The sequence below is a fragment of the Lingula anatina genome, chromosome 4 (assembly GCF_051362555.1).
Source record: "Lingula anatina isolate TDL-2025a chromosome 4, LinAna3.0, whole genome shotgun sequence".
NCBI classification, from domain to species: domain Eukaryota; kingdom Metazoa; phylum Brachiopoda; class Lingulata; order Lingulida; family Lingulidae; genus Lingula; species Lingula anatina.
Genome location: NC_141770.1, coordinates 17,816,328 through 17,839,738, shown reverse-complemented (window position 1 = coordinate 17,839,738; position 23,411 = coordinate 17,816,328). Strand labels below are relative to the sequence as shown.

At 36.1% G+C, this 23,411-nt stretch overlaps 2 protein-coding genes across 2 annotated transcripts; both read left to right on the top strand.

Moving 5' to 3' along the window:
• The first annotated feature begins 436 nt into the window (after positions 1-436).
• LOC147762517 (uncharacterized) lies at positions 437-15,923 on the top strand. Its single transcript, XM_087010810.1, has 14 exons — positions 437-560; positions 5,051-5,290; positions 5,885-6,011; positions 6,276-6,501; positions 10,597-11,387; positions 11,632-11,740; positions 12,386-12,553; positions 12,791-12,818; positions 13,059-13,169; positions 13,413-13,658; positions 13,900-14,023; positions 14,551-14,758; positions 15,237-15,743; positions 15,885-15,923. Exons 3-14 carry the CDS (start codon positions 5,986-5,988, stop codon positions 15,921-15,923), a joined length of 2,583 nt encoding a protein of 860 aa, XP_086866936.1. The 5' UTR covers positions 437-560; positions 5,051-5,290; positions 5,885-5,985.
• LOC147762516 (uncharacterized) lies at positions 15,172-17,878 on the top strand. The gene is made up of 5 exons (XM_087011770.1): positions 15,172-15,743; positions 15,924-16,195; positions 16,477-16,579; positions 17,110-17,283; positions 17,611-17,878. The coding sequence occupies exons 2-5, from the start codon at positions 15,960-15,962 to the stop codon at positions 17,659-17,661; spliced, it is 564 nt and encodes a 187-aa protein (XP_086867896.1). The 5' UTR covers positions 15,172-15,743; positions 15,924-15,959; the 3' UTR covers positions 17,662-17,878.
• The last annotated feature ends 5,533 nt before the right edge of the window (positions 17,879-23,411 follow it).

Genomic DNA, 23,411 nt, shown 5'->3' with positions numbered 1-23,411 from the left:
GCAAGTTGAGGAATAAATATGCCTATTGAAATCATTTGAAGAATATTTGATTTTGTTGATTGAATATTCTTTGATTTTGTTAATATATTCTTTGCAGCATGCCCTCCAATTGCCAATTGTCAGAGTGTCTCGTGTAATCCACGTGACGGGTCTTCAAACAGGTGCTTGTCTTGTCTCTATGATGATACTCCAGTGCCACCTTTTGAAAATACGGGGACTGCATGCAGACGTATGTGCTGTGTAAAGTGAACTCAGACTCGTTAAATGGATTTGTACCAGATAATTTTTCCTAAAGAATAACGAACTCTGTTTATCTGATAATTTTACTGCAATTTCTTTTTTATCCTGTGTAATTATAGGGGAAATGGTACAGTGTACGTGAACTATTGTACAGAAATTCTGGATCTGCTGTGCCTTCCTGTGACTACAAATTCTTTTTAAATTTTCAGCAAAATGCTCGTGGAAAAATGAAAGTCATCATTGTTTCCCTGGTGTGTGTACTGGTGTCAATGCTACATGTATTTGCTCAATTGGGTTTACCGGAGACCATTGCCTAGAAAGTACGTTTCGTGTTTTATTTTTATATAGTCACAAATATCATTATTGTAGACTGAGGTACATGTATTTGCTTCTATACAAGTATGTAGATGTATATAGCTTTTATAAATAACACCAACCTTTACCTTTAATTTATTACCTTAAACTCTACTTTTAAAACTGATACAGACAGAATCTATGCTACATGCAGCATTAAGACTCGGTAACGCCGAACTTAAAACTAATGGCAACTTTTAGGCAGTCTCCCTCGCAAGAAGGTTTTCATGCGTTTTATTTTAAGGTCGCATGAGGTTGCTAGGAAGGCGGCAGGTATTCTCAGTCGCAAGAAGGCTGTTTCCACTAGCATGATAATGTAAAAAGTGCGCGATGTGCACGATCTGTCAGATACAACGCTTCAAGCAACGATTCAATCACTTTGCATTGTAAGTAGTAAACGTATAGGGTTAAAAGAACAAAAAGAAAACAGTAACAGCAGCTGCATATATAAATTAAAAACCAATATGCGCCAGATAAGCAACCGATTGGATACCCAAAATGGGGTTTTCGGTCGCCAAGAAGTTGCCGTTGCTGCATCGACATCCGGGTAACTAGCTATTTACCGGGCTGTAACATAAAAATCTGACTCCCATGAAAATCTGACTCCCCCAGTCAGATTTTCATAATGAAAATCTGACTCCCCCCATGAAAATTTGACTCCCCCTCCACAAAACTTCTTAAATATAATTTTATTTTGAGTATATAACTGTGATCTTGTAGTATGTAAAATGAAGGATAGATTGGCCCTTTATTGTAGTTTGCAGGTGAAATTTTTCATGAAAAAAATAAAAAAATTAAAAATGTGCACATAATGAAAATCTGACTCCCCCCATGAAAATTTGACTCCCCCTCCACAAAACTTCTTAAATATAATTTTATTTTGAGTATATAACTGTGATCTTGTAGTATGTAAAATGAAGGATAGATTGGCCCTTTATTGTAGTTTGCAGGTGAAATTTTTCATGAAAAAAATAAAAAAATTAAAAATGTGCACATAATGAAAATCTGACTCCCCCCATGAAAATTTGACTCCCCCTCCACAAAACTTCTTAAATATAATTTTATTTTGAGTATATAACTGTGATCTTGTAGTATGTAAAATGAAGGATAGATTGGCCCTTTATTGTAGTTTGCAGGTGAATTTTTTCATGAAAAAAATAAAAAAATTAAAAATGTGCACATAATGAAAATTTGACTCCCCCTTCACAAAACTTCATAAATCTCATTTTATTTGAGTATATGACTGTGATCTTGTAGTATGCATAATGGAGGATACATTGGCACTTTTTTGTAGTTTGCAGGTGAACATTTTCATGAAAAAATAAGCAAATTAAAAATGTGCACGTAATGAAAATCTGACTCCCCCGTGAAAATTTGACTCCCCCTCCACAAAACTTCATAAATCTCATTTTATTTGAGTATATGACTGTGATCTTGTAGTATGCATAATGGAGGATACATTGGCACTTTTTTTGTAGTTTGCAGGTGAAAATTTTCATGAAAAAATAAGAAAATTAAAAATGTGCACTTAACCGCCCATTGTCTTCCCCTATGAAAAAGTTATCTATTTAATATTTGATGATCATTTCAACACCTTTCCTTAACTTTTACTATATGAAGATTATATTGGAAATATTTAAAAGTTTGATGGTAAAATATTGGGTGAAAAACTAAAAGAAAAAAAAAAAGAAAAAAAAAACATGAAAAATAAGAAAATTAAGAATGTGCATTTTATCACCCAATGACTCCCCAATGAAAAAGCTATCTATTCAATATTTGATGATCATTTCAACACCTTTCCTTTTAGGATATTTTATGAAAAATGTATTGGAAATTTTTAAAAGTTTGATGATAAAATTGTGAGTGAAAGAATGAAAAAGAAATCATGAAAACCTTCATTTTTATACCCATGAGATTTGGACTCCCATGAAGAAAAGGACCTATTTTATATTCAGTCAACATACCATTGTTTTCCACATAGTTTGGATAGAGATGTATATTTTGTTTTTATTTGAAAGTTTGATGGTGAAACTTTTGGTGAATATTTTTAAAACAAGTATCCATCTTACTTCCTGTAGGTTTTCCACTCTGTCAAAACGCTACATTTTTAACTCAAGAAATTGGCCCCATCGCCTTTTGATTTAATTCGTCTTATATAGCATACCCAACTAAACACTTGCTGTTGTTTTCCCATTATTTTACCCAAAGCTGAATGAAAAAAGGGGATTAATTAAGCAAAAAGGAAAATAAGTATGCATTCTTGCGCCCATAGGACTTTGACGACCCAACTTACAAATCAATTGTTTATATTTAATATTTGAATATTTTTTCTTTTAACCAATGCCACAGGTAGGACCTGGAGCACTGAAATTTTCTAATGCTAAAAATGAAATATGTAGCAAATGTAAATCCAAATCCTACAGGTAGTAAGATGAATGCCTTTGAAAACGTTCTCAATTTTGACAAAAGTTTTCACCACCAAACTTTCAAATGTGATAGGGCTGTGACATGCTTGGTGGTAGCTTATTCACATGTCGGGTTAACCCTTAAAGGCCCAGTGGGTCATCCGTGACCCACACGTTTGACACGTCCCCACCTACACTACACAAAATGAATCCACTTCATTTTGCCATTTCCTATTCCTTATGTACTAGTTTATCCTTGTTGACCAATTAGAAACTAGATCATTATCCTTCACTTCACTCAAATATGTCTGCCTCCATAAGAAGGCGCTAATGCTATTGTCTAGTGGGTTTTTATGTGTCTGTATTGTCATCTCAAGGTAAATAATAATTTCAATATTCTGGCTTTTCATTCTAAATACAATAGTCTTAAACCACACAGAAATGTTTTATACAGTTGTTAGCTACACTTCCAGATTTAAATTTATTTTTTAATGTTGTTATTGTAATAAAAAGAGGTTTGTGATTTCTTGAAACTTGGTCATTTGTTTACCTTTATTACCCAGTAGGTAGCTGCCAGGGCTGTGACAAATTTGGTGGTAGCCTTGTGATCTCAAGTTGATTGCAATCAAGCAATGACCACAGGCATTTCAGTGCTCCAGGCCTTACCTGTGGTACTTGGTAAATTGCAATTAGGGGGAGTCAGATTTTCATTGTGTGCACATTTTAAATTTTCTTATTTTTTCATGAAAATTTTCACCTGCAAACTACAAAAAAGTGCCAATGTATCCTCCATTTTACATACTACAAGATCACAGTCATATACTCAAATGAAATGAGATTTATGAAGTTTTGTGGAGGGAGAGTCAAATTTTCACGGGGGAACCAGATTTTCATTATGTGCACATTTTTAATTTGCTAATTTTTTTCATGAAAATGTTCACCTGCAAACTACAAAAAAAGTGCCAATGTATCCTCCATTATGCATACTACAAGATCACAGTCATATACTCAAATAAAATGAGATTAATGAATGTTTTTTTGGGGGAGTCAAAATTTCATAGGGGGAGTCACATTTTTATTATGATAATCTGACTGGGGAGTCACATTTTCATAATGAAAATCTGACTGGGGAGTCACATTTTAGGGGAGTCGGATTTTCATGTTACAGCGGGCTACCTTAAGGAACCAATTTGAGAGTTTAAACAAATGGTCGCTGACTTCTATCCAATTACTGATGTTTGCAAATTTCAAAGAGTTTTTTATTTAGTGTGACCGTAACAGTTTTAGTCTTGCGGCCTCACAGAGCCAGAGACTTTAAGCAAGATAGCAATTCACTACAATTACATGAAAATTTATATCATTACAGTGCTGGTTACATATCAGAGTAATTAAATCGCTTTAGAAAGATTTCTTACAATTGTAAAATGAACGCAATGCGTAGGTAACTATAACTCAAGGATTAAGATAAAGCAAGATTTAAGTTAGGGAGCCAACACTTTGTGAAGGTGCCATTATACTAAAACGTGTCTGTTGTCTTTTGAGAGGGGGGGCTATGTGAAAGCTACTTCTTTCATGTTTTTGCAGTATACATGTGCGAAAACCTGTGCGACTTTGTGGTGATCGGTTGACATTTGATCGCTGCAGCCCAGCGACTGTTTTCAATTTTCAGTGGTTGCTGTTAGGTTGCTCATCGCTCGGCAAATGGTGTGCGACTGGTAACCTGCAATTTCAAGGTGGTCTTTAAGAGATTGCAGATACAATACCTCAACATTGCTGCAACCAGTTTGCGACTGGTTACCGATCAAAATATGCCAAAACTTCTTATTCAGCTCACAAACTGAACACAAGTGACCACCATATTTGTAGTTGTTTAAAGGTTTTCAAAAGGTTTCAATCGCAGTGTGACCCAGGCTTAAGGTGTGTTATGTAGAAGAGAGCAAGTTGTTTGAGGAGGACCAATATTTTGTACATTGCGTTTTATCTCTACCTTATTTACTGGCATAATACTCATGTAAGATGGTAAACCAATGCGTTTTAAACTATCACTTTAGTCACCAAGAAGCCTACTGTGCACGACGCTGTGGTTAATCTTAGACTGCATTCTAAGGCTGTTACTGCCGTCCCAAGTACTAGCACTAGGACGGTCTACACCAACCTGGAATATCTGAACGTCATCCAAGTCTTGTGGAATGTTTCATATGACGCTGCTCTCCCTCCGAAGCCAGGCTACATTGAGGAGTTCTCTTTAGGTCTGACGGAAACCAAAGCCAACATAGTTGTGTCTACCAGAGGTAGGGGAGTATGTTCAATATCTAATATGTTAACAGACATATGTGTTTTGACGCGGTGGAAGCCACATAGCAGCAAAGTAAGATATGTAACACGTTTACATTATACAGCATAGTTGATATACTAATCTATAAAACAGTAATTTGTTCATATATTCCGTGGGTTAACAGTCGTAAGTCTCTCCATTTAGGGGTTTTCTTAATTTACAATGTTTATCTGATAACTTAGGTTCTAAGTCCTTATTTTACCATTTTCAAAATTTGCCTTGTAACTGGTGGTGGGTGTCAGTGCCAGAAATGTTGTCATGGCAACACAAGAGTTAAAGATTTGAATTTCTGAGATCCTGAAAATATTTAGAATTATTCCAGATGTGTTGTCTACGAAGTTCTCAGTAATTTACCATTTTCAAAAAGTCCCAAGATGGCGGCCCATTTTTGCTGAACTCTTACAAAATTTAATACTTTTTAATATCTTATTCACTTATTGACCGACGGACTAATACAAGCATAATGCAAAAAATAATGGTATAGAAGGATGATCATTTCGGTGAATTGCATTCCATTTATATAAAGCAATGTAATGCAATGTATTTCCAGGCGGTGCCATCGTGGTGCAAAATACCACCGTACCATGCAAACAGCAAAATGTTGATAGTCCATCCCTGGGTACTCTTTTTTGTGACAAGTTTGCATCGTATATGTGGGGTTTTGTGAACGGGGACGTGTAAGTGTACATTACAATTATCACCAATTGAAAAATATAAGCTGCTTGTCATGGCACTGAATACATTGTAAGTCACTGATTGCCTTTGATGATAATTTTTGTAATATTTTGACAGTAAATATATCTACCGGTATATGAAATTGTGGTATTCATGTATTATCTAGCTAATGGGCTGACCTGTTCTTGCAAGGGCGCTTAGCAAGCCTTCATGCCTGTTTTTCCAAATTATTTCGTAAGCATATAACCGCATGTTTGACCATTTAGGATTGACGTCACTATAATTGCAAAGAATGGCGGTTTCATGAAGGTTCACGAGTATGCTCTCGGTCTCAATGCTACTGTTACCAAGTATTATAAAGGCCTCAGTATCGACCCGCTGAAAGCCCAGTTTGTGTTTGACTACGTTAAGCCTTTCCACTGTTATGTTGTTGGCCAGAGAAATTGCAAAGCTACAGATATGATGAAGGTGGAGCCCCAAATTACTAGCACGGTAAGTTTTTGACTTAAAGCAAAAGCGGTAAAGATGTTTTCACTAGAATTGATTTGTTACAAGGTCAATAAATATACTATTCATTCGTTAGAAATAATTGGATTTATATAAATATTACATGATGAGAATAATAATGTTTGCGTGTGTTAAGCCTCTCTTCTGGTCCTCAAATCAAGTTCGGTCCCTTGGTTCTAAACTGTTTACCAGAGGCTCTGTTCTGGTCCTACACCTGTAGATGTCCATCATGACGTGTTCAAACGTGTTCCCCAAACGTGTCCTTGGCTGACTCTCTTTTGGGCCCCAAACTTTTTCTGCGGTATAGTCTTCATTTGGAAACCTGCCAGTATGACGTTCGGGGGAGGAGAGGGGATTAATTACTTGCAGTTAAGCAACTCGACTAACGGTCATTTGGTTGATTCGCGAGATCAACGGACTAGCTGGCTATTATTTCACAGCATAAATTGAAAGATATAAATTGCAGAGTAACCTTGTGTCGCAAGGAAACTACTTATAATTATTTGTTCCCTTCATGCTCCCCCCCCCTCCCCCGGGCACTTGTAATTGATACTCCGTATCTTGATTAATGTGGAAGAATCGAAAGAGCGCCCAGACATGTTTTTGACAGGTCAGGTCACGAAGTAACGGATACGGCATCTCAGGCCACAAAATATGGCTTCACAGTGCAGTGAACAAACTCGAGAAATTTCCCTCTCCGACAAAATTCCGAGCATATATGGTCACCCTGCTTCCTACATGTCTTTACAACAATTCAGTATCATTATACTGAATTCTATTACTGTTCTATTACTGATGTTTTATTCAACCATCTCATAAAATTTGATATTTGAAGAAAATTTTATTGCAGGATTTTACAATATCATTACTTTACACCATTGCTATTACATGGCGCAGAGTACAGGTTCCAAACAGGTATAGCTGCAAACAGTAAAATTGTTTGATATTAATAAAAAAATAAACAATAATGTCGATCATTATAACTAAACCACTCTACAGGCTAGTCTACGGGTTATTGCCAAGATGTGTTTAGTTTAAAACACTCTCCTCTAGTTCGGGGCATTTACAGAATGTCTTAACCTCTCTCTCTCGTCATAAATCAAAGTCTCTGACATTTAACATTAGTATTTAAATTCAGGATATTTACAGAAATGTGTGAACATGATATTAATTCGAGAAAGGGTATTTTATAGTGTTTGTAAATGTTACAAAGGAAATTACCAAAAATATATAGCTTTCCATATTGAGAAGACATATTCCTCTACTCCCCCTCTCCAGATTTCCTGGCCCGAAGAGCAATATGTTTGACCTAAGCTCTGAAGCTCTGAACGCGCTTGATAGAAACCAAATGTGGAGATAGTGAAATTTTATTGCCCGAGCCAGACTACCGACTTTCCAATCTTACAGGTTGAAATAAGTGTGGGCAGGGGGGAGGGTATATATCTTCTTAACCGACCAAGCTAGACAGTCACGAAACACGATTAAATATATCAGTAGAAAGGCTCAACTTGACTTTTTTTTAAATTTCAAATCGTTATTTCATAACATAATAGTTGCTATGCCCTTATGCTCCCCCTCCCACCCTGAACTCTTGTAATAAATATTCATTTTTTTCATATGAAAGATGAGAACGTAAATTAACTTATCCCAACCGCTCACGATTTGCATAACGTTTTTATTAATGTTTCATATTACTTTTAATAACTGCTGACTGCTTTTCCTGTCAGAGGGTACAATGACATAAACCAGTGAAAGTAATGGAACGTGTATATTTAATCCGATATTAATCTAAATATATGTGGCTCACATTTTCACTTTTTGTTGAAAGTTTTTTCACGTCAAACTTAAATAATTGGGTTGGAGTTTCTACATCTGTAGCGGTGTTTTAAAGGGTAATAAAGTGACCAATTTTTGAGATAGCATTATGCGGGACTAAGGTAACTTTTATATATACGGAAAATAATGTACTCTAGATTGATTCACAACTCTGCCTCCGGTCGAATGCAAGCCCGTAAGGACCAACCAAAATTAAATGCCCGTGTCTGGTGCGGGTGCTCTTTAGTGGTTCTCTTATATAATATTTATATATACATAATTGCGCGGTGCTTCGTTGATCTGGAAACAAATGTCGCTACAGATGAGATGGAAATAAAACGGTATAACGATCGACGCAAAAATGCCTTTAGTCTGTTTTGATGCTTTCCATGTACACACATCTACTATAATGTATAGGATTCGAAATTATCAACATCGGATTATTTAAAATAACCATCCAAAGACCATGTACATTACGGCGCGTACACACAATTCGTTTGATTTGTGGTTTTTAATGAACTTAAATATAGATGCTGCGATAAAGACCATTCAACTGAATAAGATATATATATATAGGGAGAAAAAGAAATTGAGACGTCCCTGGAGTCGAGACAAAATCTTTGTTAAGGAATCCCGATTCTGTAATAACAGCTAGGTTTGTCTCTTTTAAATTAATTTGAATTGTGCTCTATAACAAGAGAGGCAGTCAATGTGAGGGTCGGTGGCACTTTTAATGGTGGGGATCGAGTATTTAAATTCACAGATTTCGGGCATTAAAGAAAATTTTATGGTTTCCAGGGGTCAGTTTGTAAGATCAAAATTCAGGCCAGGGCGCTGTTCTGAATCTTTCCCTTGAAGTGGTAAATTGAAACGGGGATGTTAGCCTTTAATTTTACCCAAGGGTGTACGGCGTTGTGTAACAGTAAATTGCATTGGTATGCATACTTATACTACGTAGTTATACTGGATCTGTCCTCTACCATTAGTCTATCAAATAGCCACAATGTCTTTGGTCAGATCACTGGGTTTTCATGATATTCCCTTCACTGTACGCTCCTAAAGCAATACAATTGGGATGCTAAGTTGTCATCCTGTAGCAAAACATCACTTGAACATTATCCGAATGATATGGGATATATAGCTTGTGAAGGCCTAGGTATACATACCAACAAGGTATGCAGCACATCTCTACAGCCCCGTCAATCAAACACACATTATGGTCAGTTGCGTCTTAGTTTAAATGCAGTCAAACAGGCAAATAGGCTTTAATTACGAATATATTGCGCGTTTATTAATAAACTTTATTTTAGATCCGCTGATTCGAAAATAATATAATCCATTTCTACTACTTGCACAAAACGCTTACATTTTGGTAGTTAGTGACCATACCTAAACCCTAAATCCTGAAAATTGAAACAAAAATTCTGAAAACAAAACTCGTAAAAGAATAAAGTAGCTAGACTATCCTTCATAGGGAGCGCTTTACATAAATTGCAGTATTAATAGATTTATAAAACGTATGCAGTAAAAATCCATTATACTGTGCCTATATAAGGGACTAAGTTCTGATTTAAGCTCTGAATCACTATAGTTCTTGACAGTCCAGTGGACATTTAGGAAATTCACGGGAATAAACGCGTCCATATGAAAATAAGAGCTTATACTAGCTTGAAACGGAATAAAGAACGCACGATCTTGACAGTGAGTGAGTAGCCCCCCCTCCGACATGCACACAATCACCCACGAATGTAACTGTCTTGAAAACAAGAAGGAGAGAACGCCATAAATATTGTAGTAGTATTAAGCATCCTAAAGGTAGTCACGCAGCAAAACTTTTGTGTTCTTTAAAAAATATGAGAATATATTATAGCAAATATAATACAATTTTAAATAATTAAAATGCATTTCTTTCTAACATTCAGTTTACGTACGTTTTTTGGTAGCCTCTCAAAGTTTTAAACCTCAAATATTGGAGACCATAATAGAGTCAGCCAAGGACACGTTTGGGGAACACATTTTAAATCGTCATAATGGACATTTACAGCTGTAGGACCAGTACAGAGCTTCTTGTAAACAGTTTAGAACCAAGGGACCGAACTTGATTTGAGGACCAGAAGAGAGGCTTAACACACGTGGTCTTTGTTTGCATGTCAATCTTATGAAGACGTGTCTCACGTTTTAAAGATCACCTGCAACAAATTTAATGTCACCTTACTATAAAATTGTGCCTTTATTTCGTATCCGTGGTGTCCGTTCGATTTTCAGGGTGATTTCAACATCAGTTGGTCCGGCTGGTTGGATACGAACGCAGGAGTTGATTCATACACTGTAGATATATATGCTCTAATGTACAGCGAGGAGCAGAAAGTTCTAGTCAGATTCTCTGAAGAACCTGTAGCAAGTGCAAAGTTTGACCAGTATGACGACAGTGCCCAGTTTACCGTTGATAACCCAGGTGTTTATGCAATTGTAATGACAGTTACTGACGCTGCCGGCAATAGCATCAAAACCAGACGATTTGTTATCTATGACTCTGCCTCCTCAATAGACGTTTTTGCCAACAGCTCCCTTTCTGTAGACTCATTTAACCACCAACCCCGTTCCTCATGGATCTCCAGCGCCAATTCCCTATCTAAAAATGGCTCAACTGTCACAGTGTCGTGGAAAGACCACTTTGTGAACAGATTCTATTTTGCGAACCAATTCCTTGATGAAATTGCACTCTTTGAAGACAACCCAGATCCTTCATATGACCAAAAGTTCGGGCTTCGCCCACAGCAAGCAGTTCCCAATATCAACGGCATTGTCAAGTTCGAAGTGGACTACAAAGTGTATGGTCCAGGATATCGTGTCGACAAAGACGCCCCAGAGAACTGGAAAACTGTTCCCGGTGTCCCTGAAAACGTGTCTGTTGACATACCACGAGTAGAACAGGACACAGTTAAAATTTGGGTTCGTGCCAGTGATCTGAAGGGAAACCACAAGGTCTCTAGTATCACTCTGCGTGTTGATGCAACACCCCCAGTGATAGGACAGGCTTCCATTGAGACTGGGAGGTATGTCCATTGATTTATGACTTTGTTTGAGGGTTCACCCAGTATTTGCTCCTTTATTCTTATCTATGATTTCAATTATAAATATTTAACTCTAGATTTTTAGATGAAAATGTTGACTTATCTACTCCAAATGATTAAACGGACTAAAGTCAACATGGAAAAAAACTTCCAAAATTACCTGTTACACCAACACATGAACTTGAATATTTTGTAGATATCTTTATATATTTTTATATTATTTTAGTATTGCTGTTAAAGCCCACGATCAGGAGAGTGGTATACACAGTGTACGGTACAGAATCACTGACGCTATCACGGGGAAGCTAATAGAAGACAACCAAGTTGAAACAGATGTAAGTCAAAGCAAGACCAACTCCTAGCTAAGTGAAATGATCAAATGTAAAGAATAAAAAAAAAAAAGAATGTCTTATCTACCACAAACAAACAACTCTTACTTTCAGGGGCAATTCCGTTAACTTTACTATGCCTATTACACGCCCGCATACTTGATACCAATTTGACATTGCGACAAGTCAATTGTCACGAAAAAATAACCTCATCGTGGATGACACCTTATACTTCTGTACTGACATAAATATTTTAGGTTTATAAAAGAATATCAAAAAGTAGGAATGCGTACTCTGTAATCTTTCAAAGAAATTGGAATAAGCATTCTTTTGATGTAATTTAAACAAAAGAAAAAGCATTTCATTCTCCCCACTGTCATCTAAAACAGCAAACATATATCTACTTAAATGTCAAATAGGTAATACACTGACCTTGACGCTCCAATAACAAGTTCTGCATGTTCAACTGTATTTGACTTCTATTGGTTAATGCCTCTGACACATGCAATGTTTCTATCAATATTGGTATTCATACCGTGTTCAATACAAACATATATAACAGAAGGTACTTTTAAAACGTGAACTATGACCTTCATACGAACTTTCAGAAACGAGGAATCTGACATTTGAAAATAAAGGGTTTTGTTGCAGAACCACTGCAGTGCGCCAACATGTGTCTGTCTGCCATCGGCCACGTGCAAAGCTATAGTCGTTAACATGAAGCCCGATCCACGGCGTATGAGTGCTGCCCAGAAGGACGTGTCCATCCAAGTCATAGTGTACAACAAGGCCATGTTGAATGCCACATACCAACTTTTTGTGAGTATTTTTATATATTAAAATATACATAATATGTTACAAAAATAATAATGATTTTGTCAAATTTAATACCAGACAGAAACATATGCCTATTGCTGTATAAGCTTTATACCCTTTGATGAAAAATAGAAAAGAAAGCCTTAACATAGAACGCATATCTAACAACGAGATTACTGTAAGATGTTTGTAATTATATCAAATTATATCGTATACAAAGTTCATTTTCTGGTATTCCAGAGTATTGCGTCAAACCAGTTCTCCAAAGGTAAGATATCGGAGTTAAATAGTCAAATTTCAGGTATTTCATCCGATATTCCATCTCATGCCTTACTCAGTAGTGACCATTAAAGGTAGTAACATAATATACGGTAAAGTCGCGAGGATTTCATCAATTGTGCAATAAATTTCTATTTCATCAGACATATAGAAATATTTTGATGAAATTGATTAAAACATTATTTGCATAGCCACTACTTTTCTATTTCTATCTATCTTCTTGTTGCAGAGGAATGCTCCACATCTTGGCAAATTGACGGAACCCATTGTTATCCTGGAAAATGTGGACTTAACAACTGCACTTGCGAGAAGGGATTTACTGGAGAGTACTGTCTTACTAGTATGTTTTATTTATTTATTTATTTAGCGGGTCCAAAAATAGTTTGTCTTAATTCTAACCTAAATTTGCAGAAAAAAAGATGGCAGCTTAATATTGTAATATGTGCTTTTGTATTAAAGTCTATAAGTTTCAATTGTGAATCCATTTCAATATATTATTATAATTTGCAGTTCAGTAGTTCAATTTTAATATTGTATGTTATTTGGTCTAAAAGATGTTTATGCCATCTTTTACTTCTCTCAGTTACAGAGAAGCCAATACTTATTGAAGGAGAGATATCTGTCGTGTACGGCCAAAGCAGAGCAGTTATAGAATTCAACGATGTGTCTGATACCATAGCGCTGGGGTTCACTAGTCTGAAGAAGGCCCAGGGTGGCGTAATGAATTGGACCATAACCTATAACCACCCTCTACCACGGCCACCTGCCTACATTCCGTCGGTAGATGTCGGTATTGTCGAGGCTGGAATGAAATTCTCCATTGTCAGAGGCGAGACTGATTTTTTGACCTGTTGTTCGTGATAATCCAATCGTTTTGGATTTTAAAGCTTTGCTTAGTATGATCAACTGGAACCCAGATCGGAGTGATTCTTGGTGCCAGATAATGTGGGAATACCATGATATCACGTACTTTCGACAGGTTTGCCAAATCGAGAAAAAATATTTGACCACGAAAATTTGATGTATTATAGGTCCTATGATATTTAACTGAAATCTTTGTGTTTTTGCAGGATATTACGAACTTCTGAGAGGAAACCTGACCTGCCAAACAAACCCAAGTCCAGACAAGCCTATTCAGCACTTAAACTGCTACGGATATCAGCATGTAAGCTGGACTTTCCACGACAGCGACAGGCAAGTAGGGTTATTTTAACAGTATATTAGTGGCAACAACTCCTATAGTACATGTACTTTTAGGTAATTGGACTTATTTTGTCAGATCACCACATAAAGCTTTTTCTAATATGTTAGGGTATCTTTTGAGGTAACTGTACCATATACAGTGTATGTTCTTTCTAACAAATAAGGAATATAGAACTTTCAGAGCAATAGGTTTTCCCTGCCAGATAGGTTATATGTATTGGAAAACACAATGCTCTTCCTGTCACTGGTACGGTACGTTTGGCATTGTAATTTAATTTAGTGGACTGTGGTATTTTTGAAGATATTTGGTTCAATTCCAAGGATGTCAAACTTGTGCTCAAAAATGGAGAAGGCGATTTTTCTTCCCGTTTGTATTTTGCCAAAATACAAGGTTTTGATCAGTTGCACATGAAGAAAAGTTGGTAAAAATCTGATGTCAAAGTACCTGAAGGCACTAGGTATGTTCCAGTAAATGACACGCTCCTGAAGATCATTTAACCATTCCTTTCGTATTTTAGGGTACAACTGACAGCTTATGCACGGAATGGCGGCTACATCGATCTGCAGCCACCAACCCGGTCTCCCTCTATCCGTAAATACTACCAGGGCCAGTCAATCCAAAAACAAATAGAAGTGAGGTTTGACTTCATGCGTCCGTTCCACTGCGCCGTGAGCTATGGTTGCAAGAACCTGATGTTGGATGTTGGAGGCGGAATACTGAAAACGGTAAGAGTATTCAACAGGCACATCTGTTGCATTTTAACATAGACCAAAACGGAAATGAAAGGCAATTATTTATCATAGTAAAGCTTACTATATAATCTTGTTTTTGGTCTGGTTAATTTGTAACAAAACTTTTGCTAAGCCAAGTGAAATTTGCTCCAAAATGAAAATAGTAAAGCACATCCATTGTACAAGGTCAAGGTCATTGGCGCTATCTGGCGATGGTAAATAATCCCTTAAAATTCTTTGTTCCAGATAGTGATATTGATAACGAATCACCACCAAAATCTAAGCACTTTTAAGTTAGTCCATTTTTTCCTGAAAATTACTTCAAAATCCATCAGTAACTTTTTAAAGTAAAGCTGGTAACGAACAAATAGCCAAACGCACGTGAAACCAAAACCACCTGGGCGGATGTAAAAAGACGTACAAAAACCAGTATAGATACTTTTAAACTAACAGCTTAACACTCGTCTTCCAGTCTGATCTGAAGCTTGCCTGGTCAGGTTGGGTGGATGCTGCCTCGGGTATAGCCAACTATACCTACACCATTTACCGGCTGCACAACGGGTCAAAAGGACTCCTCACGGAAGACACAAGCGCCCACAACCCAGCTTATACCGGCGTTGTCTACCCTGGTGATAGTTTACCTGTGGATGTGAAGCTGAACGATTACGGACTGCACTCTGTTGTATTAAAAGTACACGATAAAGCTGGTAACAGTATCCTAGCTCGTCGGTTTGTTCTCTATGATGACGCCAGCAAACACAAACCAGAGATAGCCGCCGGTGCCCGTGTTAGAATAATCGGTAGCAAGGGCGGGTGGCTGAACGCGGCCACTGATGTGATAACTGTAGACTTTCAAGGCGTGTTTGTTAACCAGTTTCACAAGAATAACGGTTTCTTTGGACGAATCGACGGTTTCATCCCTGCTATAGAGCCTGGCTATGACGACCGCGAGTTTCAGAATAATGTTGCAGGGACCAAGGTAAGCACAGGTGATTCTTTTCTGATTAGCATATTTTACGTATCTATAATTCTCTTAGTGGAACACAAATTATGTTTGAGGTCGTTTTACTTGCATGCATTTGCGGAGGTAATATGCATACTTTTGGATGGACATTTTCAGATGTTTATCAAATTGGTCTACACGTTTTCTGCATTCTAGAATGTCGATGGAATTGTTCAATTCAAGATCGCTTTCATGTTCTTTGAATCTGATGCTGCTGCCAATACTTCGAGTCCAACTGCCTGGCACACTTTGCCTGAGCCTACAACCCAACAGTACAACATCACAGTTCCTAAGTCAGCACGTGTCACCAGAGTTTGGGTTAAGGCTATTGACATCATGGGTGGTGACGTCATCGATAGTGTGACAGTCAAGGTTTACTCTGTAGCCCCAACTGTAAACGCTCAGAGTGTATTTAGCGGGATGGGAAGGTGAGCCTGCCGTGTATAGTGCACTTTACGTATCATCTTCTCGATTAAAACTTTTAAAGATTATTTTTTCAATTTGGACAACATTTTAGTGAACATGCAAAAAGATACAAATGCCATTGAAATTTAATTATCTGATTGATATTATCTGGAAATTGTTGGTCAGCTGAAGCCGACAATATATGAAATGATGGTCATTAGAGGCATTTGCAGTGTTTGTTTAATCCTTTTTCAACTAAATCTTGACTGCTACGAACCAATGATAAAATCTATTTCGAATTTAGAATTCACCTTACCGCTCAGGAGTTAGAGAGCGGAATAGATCGCATTGAGTGGAAGCTGTTCAACCTGATAGACGGAACCTTCGTATTTGGTCGGAACTTTTCTGTAAGTAATGGGTAACAAGTGCGTATTGCACAGCCTTTTGGTTTGCGTGTAGTGTCCAAACCTTGGAGAATATAGCAGAGGCGCTCTCTTATCTTCAATCTAGGTGCCATCTGGCGTTTGCTAGCTGACATTAATGTAAAGAAGACCGTTTGGACGGTTGAATGTGTCAGGTGACCATGCCATGGTCAACGTTCCTTTTTTTTCCCTTGAACTCATACAGTGTATTTGAGTTAATTTTTGCGTCATGATAAATGTTGATAGGTTAAATAAGGTATAAAGAATATTTTGATATTTTTTGTCTACATTTTTCAAAATAATAAAGAAATATACACTTTTTCAAAATCATAAGAAAAATAAACAATCTGTACATGTATTTAATAGCGAAACAGGGTTTACACATAATTAAATGTACTTTAATATACACCATAAAATTTCTGAACCATTGTGGTATAGATTAGATTCAAGTACTGTTCTGCGTATCTTTGGGAGGTAAAAATGTGATAGAATTATTTCATCATTTCTTGTGCCAGGTGCCTGATGGTACATGTACCCCATTTGACTGTACTTGTAACATGGTTAAGGGCAAGTGTACCTTTGTCAATTTATTCCTCACTCCTGGAGGTGCGACCTTACCAAACTCAGGACTGAGGTCAAAAGTCACCGTTACTAGCAATGCCGGAATTTCTACTGTTTCCCAGAAAATGGTAAATTGACTCTAGTGTTGAACGTTATTCACATCTTTCCTTTCTGTGTAATACTACCATATTCGCAATTTGTTTCAAACTGTATACATGATTCAAACTATATGTACATGTACCTTAATGCTGTTTACAGTCAGTGTGTTGCTGAATTTTATCAAATTGACCAATAACTCCTTATGCATGACAGATGTTTTTTTTTTTTTTTTTTTTTTTCTATTCATTTAATTTTTAATACAGCGCAAAATAAAAGTCACAATGAAATGTTCATAAGATGAAATGCAAACAAAAATAGGTTATTCCATATATGGTCAAGATGGAATTTCGTTTCAGGTGAAGTCATCAGATTTGAAAGTTGCTGGTGTTGCACCGGTTATTGGATGACTACTTTAAGTAAAGTGAAAGGATGACGTCACTTTTCTGAAAACATGGAACCAAACAACACTTCGCCTGCCTACGGACTTCGAATTAGAAAATTTAGTTAAGCTGAACTTGTTGTGATTGAACTGCTTATGCCTTTTCTTTTTTGCTTTTGTTTATGAAACCTTATTTCAGTAGTCACTTATTGCAAAGACAAATTCGATGATCGAAAAAGAAATTGTACATGATGGAAATTTTAAATGAACTGCATCGGAGCTGCTGATCGAAAAACAATGAAATTAAATAAATTGATCATTTTTATTACATACGTTCACCTAATTTAATACAATGAACACTTTAATTAATTTAATGGGATTATAAAGAAACAGGTGATTCCGTCATTTATATGCAATTAAATTATATCGAAAATGACGTTCTATGTATACATCAATTATTATATTAATGAAAACGGTAAATTTTGTTCAGTTTATTTCTACTAACTATCGATTTAATAACTGTAATGCACTTTTCTTTTCCAAATGTTTATTTGTAATGTCCTACATGTGTATCTCGCTGCAACTGCAGTTGCTCTTTTTTTCGCAGAATAAAATGATTTGCTTAATAGTATGAAAAATTCTAATTTTGTCAAATAATATGACAAGTTTTTGAAAAGAAAGAGAGTTAAATATTACTTAACATCCCAGGAAAATTGCACTTTTGTAATTTTAACTTAAAGACCCTGTGAACATCTCGTGGTCAAAAAGATTTATGTAAGCATAACAATCTAACACCAATTCTAAAATCCAAATACTTCCAAAACAAAGTGAAAAGTCAAATCTGTCAACCTTCGTTATTGGTGGACGCAGTCCAAGGAATTAAAAGTCATGACAATCAATATTAGCTGGCTTCAGAATGTAGCTCACAAACGTGACAATACCAGACACGTGCACAGATAGTGAATAACCAGAGAAATGTCTGTGATCATTGTGTCAAAATGTACATAGGACAGTATTGTGGTCCACCCCTATTACAACCTTTTCATGATTAAAGGGCTTATTAGTGCAAAAAGAGGAATTACTTTTAATGATCGATGCAGGCTTGAGGGTGAAGCGTTATTGACACATCGGTTACTATTTTAAACCGATTGCTCTGTATCTTGCTTCAGTAGACGACAACACCAGTATGAAAAATAATAAGTCTGTTGTACTGTAGTATACCATCCTTTATTTAAATCCAATTAACCGCATTTAAACTATTTTCACATACAATGATACTGTCAGATATAATTTTATTTACATATGAGTTTTTTCAATAAAATTAACTTAGATCAGTGGGAAACAACAAAAAAAATTCTGCAAATTATATACCCATCTCGTTTCCAGTTCGCATCTTTTTCTGTAAGGAGGTCTACCAGTGATATAGAAATAGAAAGTTGCTGAAGTCTTTAATGTTTATTGGAATTTAGAAAAGTTCAGATATGTACACCGTAAAAGAGATATGCATATTTAAGAAACAATGAAGTTGTTGAAATAATAGATATGTCTGTGTAGCGGTTAATACTCTATCGGGTAAAACGAAGTATGTATATTTACAATTTATTTACAGAGAGTTAGGAAATATTCTATATGTAGGGGGTGTCAGGGTTGTCTGTTTTTGCAACGTCTATAAAAAATGTGTTTAACCCCCTCAAAGGTGGAATCAAAGTCGAAATCCCCCACTGGAGCATCCAACTCGTGACTTTCACTTTTTGTTCATAATCCCCGAAGAAGGCCCAGGGGCCGAAAGCTCGGATTGTTTTTTACAACTGTAATGTAGATCTTCAAAGGTGCATCAATATATATATACTTCTATCTGACGTTATGATGACGTTGCGTTACGTTTTGCGTTGACTTATGGCGTCATAATATCATAACGCCACGCAGCACACAATCTAGACCAATTCTTTACATTAAATATGTGTGCTTTATTCGTACATAGACAGTTAAAGTCTTAATTCTGCAGTGTTTATTTACGGAAAATTACCTATGGTAAGGCAATCCAATAAACATGTGAAAACTGTGACGTTTTCCTTTTAAAGTGTCCATCTATGTTTCAAGAAAGAAAGAAAGAAGAAATACCACTAACCTTACGCTTACCGTGAAAACCCTGCCTTTCTAGCACAATCCCGCCCCAGTTCGTTCAATCGACCCATGAAAGCTGATTTATATGCATTAAATGTCATGCAATATCAAGTAGGGCTCATCTTGAATCTGAAAATGCGTTTTGATTTTTATTTATTTATTTATTTATTTATTTATTTATTTCAGTTGTGTGTATGCGTGTGTGTGCGTGTGTAATTATGACTTTATCAAACCCTATAATCCTCTTTTCGAGATGGAGACTTATTGTGCCGTCTCGTAAAACAGACTATCGAAGCGTTCGCATGGAAAGTAGGTGACCTCTTCATTATTATGTAAATCAGGTGAGCGTTTTGGTGAGAGGTGCTCAGATAGGACCAAGGTCAGTAGGAGATGGAGAAGAAGATGCCCCATGACATATTACTGCTACTGTCCCATGTAGGCCGAAAAGGTGGCACTGAAACCGGCAGCAGTATCTCGTAAGTTCCGTGCAGATGATAGAAAATGTATTGTAGCATTTCTTAGCTTTTCATTGACGACATTTTCTCGAAATTGTGCACTCTAGGCATAATGGCCATGGGGACATCTAATTGACGTGAAGGATACTTTCTCTTAGCTTTCCCTCAGTGCCTGTTGGGCACTCTTTTGTTTCTGATACCATTAGCTTTCCATGAGGCTTCAATATGAACATACATGTTTGTATAATTTTAAAGTTTAATTGCGATTTGTTGATTATAACGCAAAGGATACTGACACAAATTGCCGTAATATACATGCACTGCTTTATCAGATCTTTAGACAGTATTTCATGAATGTGAATTTATTCCTTTAATTCCAGTGACTCTAAGTACCGTTCACGAAGATACCAGAACCGTACGCGTCTTACTCGGAGACACGTTTCGTGATCGACATATACAGCCCCCTCACCCCCCCACCCATGCCAAGATTGCCTCCTATGCCGACTTTTGTCTGCTCGTTAATTTGCAGGGACGACATTTAGCATGGAATGCTATGTTTGCTTTTGGTTGTAGCATTCTGCTCCAAAACGTATATCAGATTAAAAGTCAAATAAAATGAACTTTTTATTTATAAAACTTCTCATATAAATTAAATCCATACTAAGCGCCTGACCTGCATATTGTTGGTTTGCTTCTTTTGGTAAATTGTATGCTACTATGTAGTAGTATGTAGTAGTGTTCTATCTGATCGTGGTGTTATGAAGTAAGTTTATGTATACTTTTTGGGTCGGGGTTGATACCCATCCGTTTTGAACCTGAGACGTTAGATTTTAAGTTCTCATTTAACAGAAATAATGTCTGTATAAAAACGATAAAGTGATTCATTTAAAATTATCATAAATTAATTTTCAAGAGGAGAATGTTTTCTATTTGTCACCGAAAATATGCATGTGGGCAAATCTGCAACTTGACACCTCGCTGTGAACTTGAAGATGTACTCTTATTCATTAAAATGATGTTGACTTCTGGGAAGGAAGAAAATTGCAACCCCATTACGTAAAATGCATACAGGAAACTTTTAATTCATTTGTCGTGTGTTCAGTCGAAAAGGAAGAAAAGGTAAATCTGCAAAAGACACTGCTAATAAAACATTAACACCTTAGAAATCCCACCATTAACCGGTAAAATGTGCCCATGTTACTGCAGAATTGTCCACGTGTACTATAACGATATTTTAACAGATATGAATATGACACTGTAGCTGTGAATAAACTTCCTCTGGTTCTCGGTGTTTTTAATGCTGGGCGGGGATCAAATATCTCTTTTCTGAAACAAAATTAAAAGGCGTAGGGTAAAAATTGCCACCCGAAATAAAAGTTAATATTTCATTATTAGAATGCGTGTATGATAAGAAAACTGTTCCTATAGTTGGCTACAAAAAATCCCCAAGATTGGGATCATTTATATGCTGTTTAGGACTTATATTACAAAACAGAAGTGTCGAAAAACAACAAACGGGAAACGGACTTCATTTAGATTTTTTTGTTCATTAAAATGTCTCTGTAGGACTGACATTAATCACAGCCTTTTGCATTCCATATTTTCAAAAGAATTTGAGCTATCGCAAAGTCCAATTTTTGGGAGGTAATGAGCATTATGAAAGAATTAAATGAATTTTTAGAACGTCAATTTTTTCCAATTTTGCTCAAAATGATAGTGAATAATTAATAATTCTTTAACAAAATCTATAGATTTTTTAAAAAGTAGATTATAGGATTTCTTATTTTATCTATTACACTAAAGTCCATACTTGCAGTTTGTTCAGTAATTTATTTAAGACTTTTACGAAATTATCATCTAAAATGTTATTTCAAAGTATTTTGTTCCGCTAAACTCTAATTTCGATATTCTACCAAAGTGTATGCAAACCTTAAAACTTCGTTTGGTTTGAGTTTCTAAAGTGAGAAATATGCCTAAAATGTGCAGAGTAGCGTTCTAATTAAAATTGTTGTGTATTCTAATGCATTTTAATTTTTTCGGGGCAAGGGGTGATTGAGAAAGACAGGCTTGGTTGTGTTAAAGATTCATCACTGAACATCGAGAACCAGAGTAAAGATTATATTTTAAGTGAATGTGAAAAGTCACTTCAAGTGGTTTTTTGCGTAACCTTATCAGTTTTTATTGTATATTATTCTGAATTTGGCTAGACTTGGATAATCTTGTAAACCGTCTATGCCTTTATGTTGCTCCTGATTCCCATGCTTTGCAAATGTAAAGTTTCATCCACAATTACCTCATGTATGTTATTCATTTTGGGATTTATGGCAAGGAAAACTTTAAAAAATTTTCGATTTTTATAAAAACCATGTATCTTACAAATTTGAAAAAAATTGGCAACTGTTCGATTTAACGACATAGAAAAAGATGTGCTTGCATGCGCTTAACAGTGCATTAACACACGAATGACGCTTTCAGCAGTTTATTTGCATTTTTTAAAATTGTTTCAACCTCTGAATTTGGACGGAAATGTATTGATGGAATTTGATGTAGACACGGCACTGATGTCAACTTTTACAAAAAGTTGCCAGTGCAATTTGTTGAAAAGTCCATTTGGTCTATTAGCATTTCTTGCCAAAGTCCTATAATGTTAAGATCCTGAACTTTATTTTTCATAAATCAAAGTATTGTCTTTTAGTAACAATGTTCAAAATGCATAAAATCTTCGACTTGTTTTATGTACAGATATGTCTTTTTTCTGTTTGTTAAATTTCACTTTTATTAATTTAGAGCACAAAATGTTATATTTTCATTGTTTTTGTAAAAACAAAATGATGCTGTAAATAATTCATTTTGACAGTAATAAATGTGCAAATGCTTTTACTTCGTTCAAAACTTGTAAAAGTATTTTCATCTTCCCTAGCTGACCACGAACTCTTAATCTCCTGCTTACTGCCCTGCCGTCTTAGCTACTAAGCCACCAACTCGTATAGAATATTCTCAATCGTAGAACCCTCTTATCGGAGTTTAAATTACTCATTTTGGATTTTTTTTTGCAAAAGGTAATTTGCTTGGACACAGAAGCGCCAGGTTTCGAACCCAAGTCTTGCTGGGTCCGAGTCTTGCGTGCTATCCACTCCTCCAAGTGTTCCCACCCACCCACCCCCGGTAGACTTTTCTTTTATAGTAACTAAAGAGAATT